Below are 15548 nucleotides of genomic sequence, written 5' to 3' on the forward strand. Positions count from 1 at the left end.
ATCCAATATGTGGTCCAGTTTTTCCAGTCTAGACTCCAATCTAGGTGAATGCATTGCATTTGGTCATTAATGTTTCCCTACTTTTATTCTGACATTCACTCTTTTAAAGAGTCCAGGCTGGTTGCCTTGTAGAACGTTTCATAGTCTCGATTCGTCTCGATTCGTCTGGTTAAATCGCACCTGAAGCGATTTAAGTCAAGCTTTTCTGACCGGAACACCACGTAGGAGATAGTGTGTACGTTTTGTTCCATCACATCAGTAGGAACATAGTGTCATGTGCCACTGTTGGTCATATGAGTTTGATTGCTTGGTTAATATGGTAACTGGTAGATCTTTTGCAGTAAATACAAATGTCTCCTTTGTAATTAGTAAGAAATCAGTGGGGCGATATTTGAGACCGTTTGACTATCCAAATTTTTTCCCAACAACATTCTACTAATGGTTTTAGCTTAGCTTTAGGTTAACGACTCTTGCCTGAATTAATCATGACGTTTGGGTATTTTGCCCGTATTGCTTACGAAGAAACTTAAGTTCGGAGAAGTGAACTTTCCTTAGATCAAAGAGCTGGTATATGGTAGAGCTAGGATTCAAACTCAGAGCTTTTAACCAGAGTCCATGCTTTTGACCAATGTATTACGTTCCAACTGCAAATGTAACAAATGGCCACAAATTTAGTAGTTTAAAATAACTCAGATATGTTTTCTTATAGTTCTGGAAGTCGAGTCTAAATTTGAAGAGTCGGCAGGGCGAGAACCTATACTTCTCCTTTTTCTCTTCCTAGAGGCCACCTGTATTCCTTGGCTTGTGGTCCTTTTCCTCACATCACACCAACCTCTTGCCTCCATCATTACATCTATGTCTCATTCTGAGCCTCCTGTATCTTTTGTGTAAAGGCTTTTTTGTTTCCATTGGGCCCACCTGAATAATTCAGAATAATCTTCCTATATCAAAATTCTTGATCACACTTGGTAAGTCCCTTTCGCCAAAAAAATTAACATATGTGTAGGTTCCAGGAATTAAGAACTATTCATCTTTGGAGACCATTACTAAGCTTATCATAACCACGAGATAATATTTTTCTCTCACTAAATTGCTAAAAAAAAACAACACCACAAACCTGTTTTCACTTTCTATTGGGTTTACTGTGAGATGGACCTGAGCTAAAAATCCAATAATCCTTGACCTCTATAAGCCCTACTCTCCTCGGTCAACCACAGCAGTATTTGAGTTTCCAGGAATTGGTATCAGTTCAGATAGTGTATTCAGTAATCTCCTGAAATCTGGGTATTTCCTTTTCCAGTGCACAGTAAACCTGATATATGGCTGCATGTGTCTGTGGGGAAGGTTACTAAAAAGATGTATAGTATACGGTTTTTTTTACCCTAGGTTTGTTAACTGGCTTAAGACTTGGAATTGGTGAAGATATGTGACTATATATTGTGACGATTTAAGTTAATTCTTGGTTTACCAAATCTTGAGATTTTTTTCTTATACAAATTAGGACTTTTGTGGGCTATCTATTTCAGTCCTAGGGATATCATAATCAATTAGCTACTGTCAGTAACTCTACAGGTCAATGCACTTGGATCTCTGATCTCTCTTAACTGCTGCAGTAACCTTGCCTACCTTGTTTCTGGCAGACCAATGCTACCACCTGACCTTTCTTGTTTTGGGACCCCATTATGTCCATTGACTTCTGGGAGCCCATTTCAGTGGTGACATCTCTCACTGCCATACAGAGAAAACCTGTATGCCATCACTCACTGTCTATAGAGACTGCGCACCACTGAGACTTTCAAGGATGGGTGGTTTCCTCACCTATGTGTTTCTCAAAGCCTGGGTAAAGGAAGTGTCTTCTAGACCCTTCGGTGTAATATATAGTCAAGGGGAGGTGACACATGTAAATATACTCCAGCATTCTTATGTCTCCATGCTTTCTCTACAGTATAACAGGGAAGTTCTCAGCTTTACTTAATGTACTCCGGGCTGCAGTTAACTATCTGAGAAAACAGAGCCACTTTCAACTACTTAATCTAACACAGTGAATTCAGAATCTTTGGATTATGTATCCACATGAATAAATTCAGCCCAACCTGAAATCGTTTTCCTTCTTCCCTTGACTAATACATTTAGGACCCATTCCCATAAGTATTGCTCATTTTTCTGCTGAAATAATCGGTAACATCTTGTTCTTTCGTTGTGTACGGTATTGTGTATGTAATTATGCTGCTGGTCCGCCATGATCTGAGTTTAATTATGGGTCTGGAGATAACGAGGGATGGTAGAAGTTGGTCTTGAGAAGAATCTGCATTCCCCTGTGAGATGACTGCCTCAGGAAAAATTATTATAGTTTCTCAGGTCAAGAGGCAAATAACTTCTCAGAGAGAGGAGAAAGGACTGCATATACTGGCAAAGGAGGTGCAGTGACATTTGGACTTCTATGTACTCAGATTCATTGTAGTCTAGGAAAATGTCCCTTTTCAATTCTCAGGAAACCACTCTTTCCCAAGCAAGGCCCTGACTTTAATATCAATGACAAGGCTATCAATGCCATTTGCATTGTAATTTAGTCATCTATAGAATGAGATTCTGGCTTTGGATTTTAGAAATCTTGATCCCGTAAAAGAAGAAAGAAGGCATTTTTCCCCCAGGGAAATCAGAAAAGCTCTTTGCTTTCTATTCATGTATCTTCTTTATTCCCATTAGAACATCCTATTGCTAAGACTATTTGATCTCTCAAGTGATTGTAACTATGTCACCAATGGATTCTGCTGGTTCTCAGTTCCCTGTTTCCCACTAGCACAGAGGTCATTACTATTCATATTACTAAGTAAGTTAGATAGCCAATTCCAGATTCTCATATTTAAATATATGTTTCTTTGAGATTGTTTTTGGTACTAAAAATTGCATCAGCCAGTTAGGAAAACAGCTATCATTATATCCCCGATACGATGACTTTAATATAGAATTTGGGGCTTACAAAATTGTTGAAAGAATGAGAGGAGCAAAGTTCAGAGAAGTTTCTGCTAGAGGTAAGAGAGGTTGATGCTGAAGAGTTTTGCCAAGTGCACTAAAGCAGATGGTTTTCAAAGGCTTGGCTGTAAGATGCTGCGACTCTTGAGAATCTCTGAGCAGTTTCCAGCAAATGTCTTAGTCTGAAGTTACAAAGCAGCTGGGTTCATCAGTTTCCTTTGAAGGCCCGGATAGAACAAAAAGGCTGAGTAAAGGAGAATTTTCTCTCTCTGCCTGACTGTCTTCAAGCTGGGATATTGGTCTTGTGTCTTTGGACTTGGACTCAGGCTGGAACTGTACCATCAGCTTTCTGGGTTTTCCAGGTTGCCAACTGCAGATCTTGGGACTTATCAGCCTCCATAATCATGTCCAAGTCCTTATTTTATATATCTATACATCTATATCCTTTTGGCTTTGTTTCTCTGGAGAACCCAGACTAATACAGAGTCCAAGGACAGCAAGCTGTACGCTATCCGAGCCTGCATAGGGGAGGAAAGTATCAAAGATGAGTTCAGCCCAGCATGAGATGTTGGAGTTCATGTGGGGCGAGAAAGGGGGCTTTCATTGCAAGGAGGAAACCCAACGTAGGGAGCGAAACCCAAACAAGACGAGACGGGTGTCAGCTGTGAAGCGGCAACCCAGTATGAGGAATCAGAGATCACGCATGGTAAGAGGGTTTGCATGCTTCAGGGCAGCACAACACCAGGTGTTGGGGCCCACACGAGGAGAGAAGGACATCTGTGGGAGCAAATGTTAGGTGAGGCAGACCCAAAAATGAGCAAGAAGAAACCTGGAATGTGCTGGGAGAGTCTGAGTAGGGTGAAGACGGTATCTATGTTGGAGGCTTGGTTTTTTGGAGAAACGGCTGATTCTAGGACTGGAGTAAAGAAAGTATAAGATGAATCTGGAACATCTTGATATGACAGAAAGCAAGAACATGCTCAGAGAATGGTGGAAACATATAACAGGACAAAAGTAATAAATTATAACTCATCGAATAAAGTAGAAAAACCATAAGTGTATACCAATAGAAGAAAATAAAGAGATGGAAAGAAGTTTGATGAGGAATGGGATATTTATATTTCAAACTATCGCCTCCTAAACATTTATCACTTATTCTATTCTTTTCTAGTCAGCTTTCTCAATGCTCGTTTCATGTCCTTGTTTCTAAGGCTATAGATAAAAGGATTTAGCATGGGGATTACCACGGTATAAATGACACTGACCATACGGTCCTTGGTCACTGAAAAGGTGGATGAAGGACGAAAGTACACTGAAATGGCAGTCCCATAGTACAATGCGACAACCGTAAGGTGGGATCCACAGGTGGAGAAGACCTTGTACCTGCCTCCTCCGGAAGGGACCCTCAGAACAGCACAGGCAATGTAGACATAAGAGACAATAATGAAGATAAAGGGAGTCATGACCAACAGGGACCCTTCTGTGAAGATCAAAAGCTCATTGACAGAGGTGTCAGAGCAGGAGAGGGTTAGCAGTGGCTGGACATCACAAAAGAAGTGGTGGATGACGTTGGGTCCACAGAAGGAGAGGCGGGCCATGAGAATCGTGTGCATGATAGAGTGGAGGTGGGACACCACCCAGGATGCTATCAGCAGCAGAAGACAGCGCCGAGGGTTCATGGTTGTGGTGTAATGCAGTGGCTTACAGATGGCCACGTAGCGGTCAATGGCCATGGCAGCCAGGAGGAAGCTGTCAGTGATTGCAAAGACCACAAAGAAATACATCTGGGTGAGGCAATGGGCAAAGAGGATGGTCTTTCTCTGATTCACCATGTTCACTAACATTTGTGGCACGACGACAGTTGTAAAGCAGATGTCCACCAGGGACAGGTTGGAGAGGAAGAAGTACATGGGGGTGTGGAGGCGGACATCTCCCCTGATGGCTGCAATGATGACTGAATTGCCAGCCACATTGATGAGGTACATGGTCAGGAAGATCGGAAAGAGCCACACCTGCTGTTGAGGGTCACTGGTAAGTCCCAGAAGAACAAATTCAGTGATGTGACTCTGGTTTCCTCTTAGCATTGGTGTCCTGCAAGTACAAAATTATAAGGAATGTTAGGCGTGTGTCCTGGCCTAGAATATCCAGTTGTTACAGCTTATATGAGTGGCTAATATAGGTGACAGGAGTATGGATTGTGATGTCACACAGGCCTGGCTTTTCATTCTGGCTCTGTCACGAATAAACATATCTGAAGATTGTTTCATCAATGAATAAGTGCTATGCAGTTACTAATTATATAATAGATAGCATAAGTAATAGAAAATAATAGTCCTCATATTTAATACATAGTATTTGAGTTGGCCGGTTAAGGCAAAATAAAGTAAGGAAGAGACTCTTCAGATTTAATAAATCTTTTTGCCTTTTACTAAAATAATGAAAGGAAGCGAGAGAGAGAGGAGAGAGGAGGGAGGTGGGGAGAGAGAAAAGAGAAAGTTAGTTGAGATGGTCACTGAAAGGAGAGAAGGTCTAAGCTGGAGAGGGACAGAACAGAAAGTATTAGAATTTCCACCACCAGGTCACTGAGAGTGGTTTCAGAGAGCTCGGCGAAGGCAGATGACATTTCTTCACGCAGTATGTCCCACTTACTCAGAAGTCTCTTGATGTGGGACAAGAGACTAGTTTGCTATCAGCTCCCTAGCTCCTACCATGATTTCTATGCATCCTCCCTGATTCCGAGACAGGCTGATTCTGAGGTGAGACAGTGGGAAAAATGTAGACGAGGAGAGCAAGAGGCAAGGGGACATGATGATCGTGTGTGTGTGTGTGTGTGTGTGTGTGTATGTGTGTGTGTGTCTGTCTGTGTCTGTGCATGTGCGTTTGTGTCAGTCTGTCTCTCTGTGTCTGTGCACGTGCGTGTGTGGGAGGTAGTCCTGAGGGCCATGCCTAGGAAGTTTTAAAGTAAGAAGCCAAATGATGGAACTTCTATAAATCAATAGCAAAAAACTAATAACCCAATTAAAAAATGGACTAAGGATATAAGCAATCATTTCTCCAAAGAAGATACGTAAACAGCTAAAAGGTACATGGAAAGGTGTCATGGAAAGGTGTCCGCATTATGAATCACCAGGAAAATGCAAATCAAAACCACAATGAGACATCATCTCTCACCTGTTATAATGGCTATTATCAAGAAAAACACAAAAGGCATGGCAGTTGCCACTGTTCAGTCTTCAGCTTCACTCCCTTGGTCAAAAACGCCCTCAGTCATCTCCAAATTCAAAGCATTCAGCAAACACTGGCAAGGCAGATTCACTTGATTTCCATGACAAATGTGGCAATGCTGTATTAGCTAATGGCGTCACTGTCTGCATTGCTGCGTGGACATATGTAGCAACCCAAGTTGAAATAGAATGGGACCTGTCCCCTGTTGGGAGAGTCACCCCAAAGAAATGGAGAGATCAGTAATCATCCCAGCTGGTGTCTTGCCGAATTGTTTCAAAACCAGCTCATAATTGATGCCAAGTGAAAGTGCTGTGTAGCCATTAAAATATGGCTTGAGTAAAGAAAGAAAGTATATTTGAAACCTTCAAAGCCAACAAACAAAAAGACAAGAAGTGTTGGCAAGGATGTGGAGAGAAGGGAATCCTTGCACATGGAGGAATGTAAATTGGTACAGCTATGATGGAGAACAGTATCGAGGGTCCTCAAAAAATTAAAAATAGAATTACCATAAGATTCAGCAATTCCACTGGAGGGTATTCATCTGAAGGAAGGGAAATCACTCTCTCGAAGTCATATTCGCACTCTTACGTTCATTGCAGCATTATTCACAATAGCCAAGACGTGGAAACTATTTGAATGTCCATTGACAGATACAAGAATAAGGAAAATGTGTATAGCTACAATGGAATACTATTCAGCCTTAAAATAGACGGAAATTCTGCCACGTGTGACAACACGAAGACCTTTAAGGACATAACTGCAAGTCCTCTCATATCTCTAGTTAACTTCTTCCTTTCTGCCCAGGCTGACACTCCTTTATGACGCATGTGTCACCAGAGAGGTACAGTGTGAACAAGGAGATTCAGGAGTCCCAGGACTCTTCCTCTATCCAGAAAAATTCTGCTTTCATGTATTTTACAAATTTTAAGAAAAAGGATAATTTTGAAGACAGCTTCCAGCGCTAAGGAAATTTTAAAGCCTAAATTCTAATCTCCACGATCACTTTGCAGAGGGCCAATTAAGGCCTACAGAAGGAAGTTGGTCAATGAATATTGTACTACGAGTTAACAGCAGAACTGATATGACAGCCCAGGGCTTATAGAAATTTTCTCGTCCCTTACATTTCTCTTGTTTCAACATTTTCCACAGCCTGTGTCCCATGCTGCTCTGGGAGAAGGCTATTGAGGTGGATGCTCTTTAGTGCAGGACTGGCTTTGGGGACACTGGGAAGCCAAGCAGGGACGACAGAAGCTGGACTTTTGCCCATCAGCATTGCGCTGCTACACCATTCTTCTGAAAGGCTCGATCCCTTTGACTTGGAATCTCCCTCATTCATAACAAATCCTACCTCGTTTTTGTGAATGGAGAAGGGAAACAGAGGCTTGTGGAGGAGTTTGAGGCATTCAAAGAAATAGGGGAGGGTGAGTGGTAAGGAGCAGGTGACCTGGCATGTAGTCCCAGCTATGGCATTAACTTGCCGCACATCATTAAGCAACTAATTTTCCACCTCTGTGCAACTGAATTCATTAAATAGGAGGGTTTCTAGTTTCTGACACTCCTGGGTCAGAAACACTCTAGATTGGGTGTGGTTAAGGATACCAGCTACTTACTCAGATAAGGGATGGTGAACCCAGCACTGTCTTCTCAGCCTCGCTGGCCCCGATATCTAGAGGAGAGATGGAAAGCTAGAGGAGAGATGGAGAGCTTGGGGCAAGAAAAGAAAAAAACCTCAGATTCTAGTGAGAGGTTTCAAGACCTACAATGTTGGGTGCGTGAGGTGTGCGTGATTGTTGCCTCAGCCTAGAGATAAGGTTATCAGGTCCTGAAGTGGCCACTTTTCTTCTTCTTCTTGAGAGGTGACCCCTCAATGTAGTTCGAGGCAGTGGACTCATGAGTTTTTCTTCCATTGCCAGCTATCTGCCACCTGACCACTTCAGGTTCCATCAGACGTTAAGGGATGGGGTGGCACCTTGGAAGTATCTGGCTCTCCTGCACATGACTTCACCCCAAGGAGTGAGGCAGCCTCTCCAGGCACCAACCCCAGGGAGCTAATTAAACCCTGTCTGCAACAGGAGTGGAGACCTCTCAGTAGAGACGTCTCAGTAGAGACCTCTCAGTAGAGACCAAGCAGACTCAGACTGCCATAGCAGTGTTTTTCTTAGAGCTCCAGATAATTAGTCACTTGTTTCTCTAGTGATTTCTAAGGAGACAGAGGGAAGTGCATAGGGAAAGCCTGGACTCCTCTGAAGATATGGGAGACTGGAGTCCAGGGAGAGTCCCATGATCACGTGAAAGCTTTTCTTTGTTGATTAGTTGGTGCAGCTATTCATCCATCTATTAAAGAAAAACCTTTTTTTAAAAAAAAACAAAACTATACATAACATAAAACTTAGTATTTTAGCCATTTTGAAATGCAACCATCACCACTATCCACATCCAGAACTTTGTTATCATCCTATGCTGACACTCTATACCCAGTAAGCAAGAACACTTCGCTGCTCCCTCATTTCAGCTCCCGTTCTACTTTCTGTCTCTATGGATTTGACTATTCTAAGTTCTTCATATAAGTCGAACCCTACAGTATTTGTCCTTTGCATCTGGCTTATTTCACTTAGCATAACATCTTCAAGATTCCTCCATGTTGTAGCACATTCGAGTCATCCATTTTTAAGGCTAAAGTGTAGTTCTGCAGTCCAGATATGAATTCAGTCTTAATGTTTGCAACCAAATCTTCAATTCGATGAGTTACTTTATCAGAAAACCGCAGTGCCATGATATATTTTGCTGATGTTTCATTCAGCGGGCATACAGTAATGTCCACTGAGACTGGATTGATATGTCTTTCAGCTATTATTGTTCTGCGGCTCTCCAGCCACTGCAGTATGATTGGTTAACCTGTGAGATGCTTTAATGGCTTTCTCATTTCCAGTTTGAAAGACTACAAAAAACAATTTTTGACTCTTTTGGTAATTGTAATAAAATAACCATACAATTTTTGACTCACAGGGTGCTCCTAATGTCCTGTCCATGTTTAAAATATTCACTTCCTTTCACTTCAAACTCTGAACAATAGACCTTGAAATGATGTTACAACTTAACTAGCATAGTTGTAAACATTTTCGTAAAGCCAAGGAAAAGACAGCTTTGCCATTTTTATTTCTCATTTACAGGTTTGCCTAGTTTCTTTGGAGTAGATTTCCCTCTTTCTTGATGTGGAGAACTTTGTAATATGCCAGTTTCATATGTTTTAGTAATTTTAAATGTAAATAGTGCATCTGTGTGTTGAGAAAATGACTTTTTCTATCTCCTTTTTAAAGCAAAGTATCCATTAAGTATAAGAAAAATATAAGCAAAATTTAAAATTTTAGAAAAATATAATTAAAATTTAAAAATTAAAATTTTAACTATTAAATTATTTAATAGTTAAATAAAATATATTTAATAGTTAAATTAAATTATTGCATAATTAACTATTAAATTAATAGTTAAAGATAAGAAAAAAGTATAAGAAAAATATAAGCAAAATTTAAAATTTTAGAATAATATAATTAAAATTTAAAAATTAAAATATTAAGAGATTTAGATAAAATTAGAAATTTAGAGAAGTTTTGAAAAAATAAAAAATATTAATATTATGGTAGAACAAGATAACAAAGTGTACTTCTTACTGAGTTTCATGTAGGTCCAAGAAAAATACCAGATTTTAAAATATCACTTTATTAGCTCCTAAAGAGGTTATAGAGGTTACAGTGGGTACAAACAAAGTTAACAAAATCACAGTAGAAGTACTGATAACAAACTGAAATAATGTCTGCAAATGCACATATTTGCATTTTATTATTTAGGACATTCTAAACCTATTAGGACGTTCTAAAAAACCACAAGAATATACATTCTACATTCTGTTAGCCATTAGAGCAATAATACTGCACATCGTATGGCCTCTGAAAAATTTCAGTGTCTGCTCATAGGAGAATGAGTGTGAAAGAGTCAGGTAGCATCTTAGCGATGCTATGAAATTAATTTTGAAGTCACGAATCCCCCGAGAGGGTCTTTGGGACACTCAGGGGTATCTCATTGTGGTTTTGATTTATATTTTCCTAATGACTAGTGATATTCGGCATCTTTGCATATACCCACCGGCCGTGCGTATGTCTGTTTTGGAGAAACGTCTATTCCAGTCCTTTGCCGATTTTTGAGTCGGGTTTTTGTTTTGTTATTGAGTCGTAGGCGTTTCTTATATATTTTGTGGATTAAGCCCTTATCAGAGTTATGGTTTGAAAATATTTCCTCCTGTTCCCTAGGTTGCCTTTTTTTCACTCCATTGGTTGTTTTACTTCCTTTGTAAAAGCTTTTTAGTTTGATGTATCCTAACTTGACTATATTTGCTTTTTTTTTTTTTTGGCCTATGCTTTAGTGTCATGTTCAAGAAATCCTTGCTAAGACTAATGTCAATAGGTTTCCTTTAAGTTTCTTCCAAGTGTTTTATCACTTCAGGTCTTACATGTAAGTCTTTAGTCAACTTCGAGTAGATTTTGGGGAGTGTCGTAAGATAAGGGTTTAATTTCATTCTTTTGCTCTGGATAGATCTAGTGTTCCCAACGCCATTTATTGGAAAGACCATCCTTACTTCATTGGAAATTCTTGACGCCTTTGTTGAAAATTAGCTGTTCGTGTATACTTGAGTTTATTTCTGGGCTCTCTGTTCTGTTTCATTAACTCAATGCAAGTAAAATAGTTTCGATTATAATAGCTTTGTAATATATTTTAAAATCATAAAGTGTGAGGCCTCCAGCTTTGTTCTTTATTATCAAGATCGTATTAGCTGTATGGGGTCTTTTGTAATTCCACAGGAATTTTAGAATTTATCTACTTATGTTAAAATGCCATTTGAATTTTAGAATTTAGATAGGAATCACATTGAACCTGTAGATCGCATTGGACTATACGGGCATTTTAACATACTTAGTCTTCCAGTCCATGAACAGGGGATGTCTTTTTATTTATTTGGGTCTTCTGTACTTTTATCCAATGTTTTTGGTTACAATGTGTAAGTCTTTCACCTCCATGGTTAGCTTTATTTCTCAATGACTTCTTCTTTTTGATATGACTGATCAAATTGTATTCTTAATTTCCTTTTCAGATTGTTCATTGTTAATGTAAGAATCATAACCGATTTCTTACCCTACTCCAATGTGGCTCTTTTTCCATTCCTCCACTGCGACTTCATTACCAGTGTCACCAATGGCCTTCATGTTGCTAAAGCCAACGGACAATCTCCCAAGCTTATTTTGCTTAAATGTTCCATATTTTGATGCCGATTAATATCCAGTGCCTCTTGAAACTCCTATTCATGAATTACATGGCTACTCCTTTTTAGTCCTCTTTGCTAAAACCCTCTCTATCCAACTCTTCCATGTCAGAAATACCCAACACTCTTTCCTAGACCCTCGTCAGCTTTCATGTTTTAGACCATTCCCAGTTGATGTCACTCACACTGATAAACAGGTAAAATACGTTCAAGAAACTAAATTTGTCTTAGTTTCATATTGAGAAAAATCTCTAACATTTACATCGATTTAATGAGCTTGAAATAGAAAGACCCAACACATTTCTCTTCTCACCAAGAGACACGCCTCCGGAATGATTCCACTATTGTGTTCAACCAGCCTCCAAGGTGTGTATACAGTGGGACGAGAGGCCGTCATGGACTATCCTGGTCTCCTCCAAGGACTCTGAGGAGCGTTTCACCCAATCGACCGAGGCATTCAGAAGGTCTGCATAGACCTTTCCTCTTGTTATTTCAACTTTCAGAAGAAATATATTTTATTTCTACCAAGGTTTCTTAGCATTTTCCCAAGTTAACTGCTGGGCACCCTTGTTTTTATAGCAAAACTTTCAAAAGAAGACCCCAGATACTACCTGCCCACATGTTTCTGAAGGGTGACAGAATATCTTGTGGGATTTGCCTCCTATTCTGACAGAGACAACACGATAGCTCTGACTGAGAAGGTTAGGACTAACCTGAGGGCCAGACTGGTCACTCTTCGCCTCAGTGTGCCATCTCATGGTCTTATTATCTAGGATTCTGTTTCGTCTTAACGTTCAGGAACATCTGTAGGCTTACACGTGAAAGATCTTGAATTCTTAATGACGATGTGTTGCTGAGAAGAAGGAGTACGGGGCTGATGGCAGAGTGAGGCCAGCAGTATACAAATGTTACGGTCCTGGGACCAAAGGACCTAATTGACATTATAAGTTACTAGAAGCTGTAATTAATGAATTTACTTAATATATGCCATTCTAAAGTGGAGTATTGTACTTAGCTGAGTACGAGGAAAGTACGGCATGTAAACAGAGCCGTGGAGAGGGGGCAGCTCGTCTAGGCCAGCCTCCCGCAAAGCAAATGCTCGGAGGGAGGAAGTGGAGAGAGCCAGGTGTGCCTGCACAGATGGGAAGGCTGCTGCAAAGTGAGTTTGTGTCGTGGTTACCTGGTTGCTTTGTGATAATTGGAAGAGGACATAGTGACAGTAATAGTAGGGCACTGATATTGGTCCCTAGGTGTCTCTGAGTTCCCCTAGGTCGCTATAAACTTCTTGTTATAATTTAAGACCACAACACTAATATTCAGCTTCAGGTCCTGCTGTCCACAAGCTTATGATCCACGAAAGCTGGTGGTTGTAAAAGCTTGATGAAATAATGGAGGCAGAAAGATTCCAGAGAGAGTATATATCTTACATTATTACTATTGTTATTCATAATAATATAATCAGGGAAGGATTGATTATGCAACAAAATCACACTTACGTGTTTTTGAGTCATTAGAATCATGTGATGATCATTATCACCATTCGCCAATACTTCTGAATCTCCCTTTTACAGACACATTTTTGGATTGTACCTCAGGCTCCATTTTGTTTTAATGGGTCATGAGATTAGTTGTGGACAATGAGTTGTGGTCATAAGTGGTGTGAGTCACTTCTGGACCAGAGTATTTAGTTGTCGGAGAGCATGTCTTCGAGAGGCTTTCTCAGTTCCTAACAGAGTGACAATTAATATTTATAATGGTGACTTCCTCATCAGCTTTAGCCTCTGCATGTGTATAGTGAGCAGCACCCATAAACTTTTTTATGGTGGACATGCAGTACGAATAAGAAAAACGTTGGATTTAATGGCCAAAGATTTTTGAGATGGTTTGTTTCCACAGCAGAACCTAGCTTATCCTGACTGATACACACTGCTTTCTTCAGGATGTAAAACACGTTTCAGGGAGGATTCTGGCCATGTGCAGGGAGGAAGAATTAAGAGCGAAGGGAAGAGGAGTCGAGTGCTCAGTATTCATGCTGTGATGACAATTTGGTGTTGCTGGGGTGTCAGCTGCTTTATAGATTCTGCTGTCTTTCCAGTGTTATTCTCCCTACTCTCAAACGGAACAAGCCTCACAGGGTCATCCCTGTCCTCATAATAATCCAATATTTATTGCCCCTACCCGCTTGGGCTGTTTCCACTATTTGGGATGCTCTGCCCATTTCCTCATCTAATTAACTTTCTTCTGTTGAAATCAACCCGTCCTTAAGGGTCGTCTTAGGTCGTTCCTCAAGGAGTCTTTTTCCATTCCCTACCAAAGCCGTGTAATTTCTTATTCTAAAAACAAATGGAACATTACAATTCCTTGAGGTCCAGCTGATGCCAAACACAGGAGAAGTATTTGGAGATAGCTTGATTCCCTCTAGATGTGGCAGAAAAGATTTTGCCGAAATCTGCATTTCTAGTAGTACCTAGTGTGAGATTGAACATATATGTTGTCAAGGTCATTGGTAGAAACCAAGTGTTCGAGCTTCTAGGGCAGTATTCCTACTGTCATTGAACATTACCTCTTGTGACTTCTTTGGCGACCATGTGAAAAATACTGAGGAATGCGGATAGCTGTGACCTCTTAGGTCATCTCCCAATGATGCCATCTTGGGATGGAACAACATTGCATCTTGTTGTTGTTCTAGGAGTGGATTCTGTCCCTTAATTTCCTCAAACCCCTCTTCATATCTTTGTTCCTCAGGCTGTAGATGAAAGGGTTCAGCATGGGTGTCACTACCGTGTACATGACTGTGGCTACACGGTCCTTCACCACTGAGTACATGGACAGGGGCCTAAAATACACATAGATGACGCTGCCGTAGAATAAGATTACTATGGTGAGGTGGGAGCCACAGGTTGAGAAGGCCTTCCACTTCCCGGCTACGGAGGGGATTCTGAGCACGGTGACGATGATTCGCAGGTAGGAGAAGAGAATGCACAGGAAGGGGGTCACAATGACAGCCAGGGTCTCAGTCATGACCACAATCTGGCTGGAGGATGTGTCAGAGCAAGACAGCTTTAGCACAGGCTGGGTATCACAGAAAAAGTGCTTAATGATATGGGAAGCACAGAAAGACAGGCGGGACATGAGCAGCACACGGAGCATGGCATGCAGGTGGGAGATGGTGCAAGAACCCAGCAGCATGAGGAGGCACCGCCGTGGGTTCATAACTGTGTCAAAGCGGAAGGGGTTGCAGATGGCTACCAGCCGGTCTATGGCCATAGAGGCCAGCAGGTAGCTGTCCGTGTTGCCGAAGGCCATGAAGAAGTACATCTGGACCAGGCAGCCCACGTAGGAGATAGACTTTGTCTCTGAGAGTAAATTCACCAGCATCTTTGGCACGATGACCGTGGTGAAGCAGATATCCATGAAGGATAGGTTGCTGAGAAAAAAATACATAGGTGTATGGAGGCGGGAGTCAGAGCGGATGGCCAGGATGATGAGTACATTCCCCACCACGGTGACCAGGTACATGATGAGAAAGATGGCAAAGAGGGGTTTCTGCAACTGAGTGTTGGAAGAGAGGCCCAGGAGGATAAAGCCTGCGGTGCTGCTGGTGTGGTTCCTAATCTCCATGCGTCTTGGCTTCCTGGAGAGGGTCTGGAGAAGCACTGGGAGAAATGTGAAGGAGAATTTGATTAAGACAGTTTCTTTTCTGTCCTCCAGCCTATAAGATAGCCCACTGCTATTTGTCAGGATTTTAAAGAATAATTATGTTAAGAAACTATAGAGAAACAGGAAGTAAAATTGAACAAGGGAAAGGTTAAAAAATTCCAATTGGTTTTCTAAAAGCAAAACTCATGATTTCACATGTGCTTTTAGGACTTTCTATATAGCCTACTGCGTCCAAGTTCTCAATTCTTTTTTTAAAGATCTTCTTAGATCATTTCCTGATCGATTCCTTAGCCTCTTTTCTATTTCCTTTTTTTCCCAGGGAAACAAACCGCTGGTTCCCACTTTTAACCAAGATGATTTTGTACAAGTCTTTCCATGA

The 15548-nt window shown here is 40.9% G+C and overlaps 2 protein-coding genes and 1 pseudogene across 2 annotated transcripts; 1 reads left to right on the top strand and 2 right to left on the bottom strand.

The window, feature by feature from the left end:
- The first annotated feature begins 1356 nt into the window (after positions 1 to 1356).
- LOC105311450 lies at positions 1357 to 6522 on the top strand (annotated as a pseudogene).
- Positions 4131 to 5057, bottom strand: LOC105311452 (olfactory receptor 1L6-like). Its single transcript, XM_011387440.1, has one exon. The coding sequence runs from the start codon at positions 5055 to 5057 to the stop codon at positions 4131 to 4133; it is 927 nt and encodes a 308-aa protein (XP_011385742.1).
- A 7672-nt stretch (positions 6523 to 14194) lies between the features above and the next one.
- Positions 14195 to 15220, bottom strand: LOC105311451 (olfactory receptor 1L4). The gene has a single exon (XM_011387439.2). It carries the CDS (start codon positions 15128 to 15130, stop codon positions 14195 to 14197), a length of 936 nt encoding a protein of 311 aa, XP_011385741.1. The 5' UTR covers positions 15131 to 15220.
- Between the last annotated feature and the right edge of the window lie 328 nt (positions 15221 to 15548).

Source organism: Pteropus vampyrus, unplaced genomic scaffold (assembly GCF_000151845.1).
Source record: "Pteropus vampyrus isolate Shadow unplaced genomic scaffold, Pvam_2.0 Scaffold1000004055, whole genome shotgun sequence".
Classification (NCBI taxonomy): domain Eukaryota; kingdom Metazoa; phylum Chordata; class Mammalia; order Chiroptera; family Pteropodidae; genus Pteropus; species Pteropus vampyrus.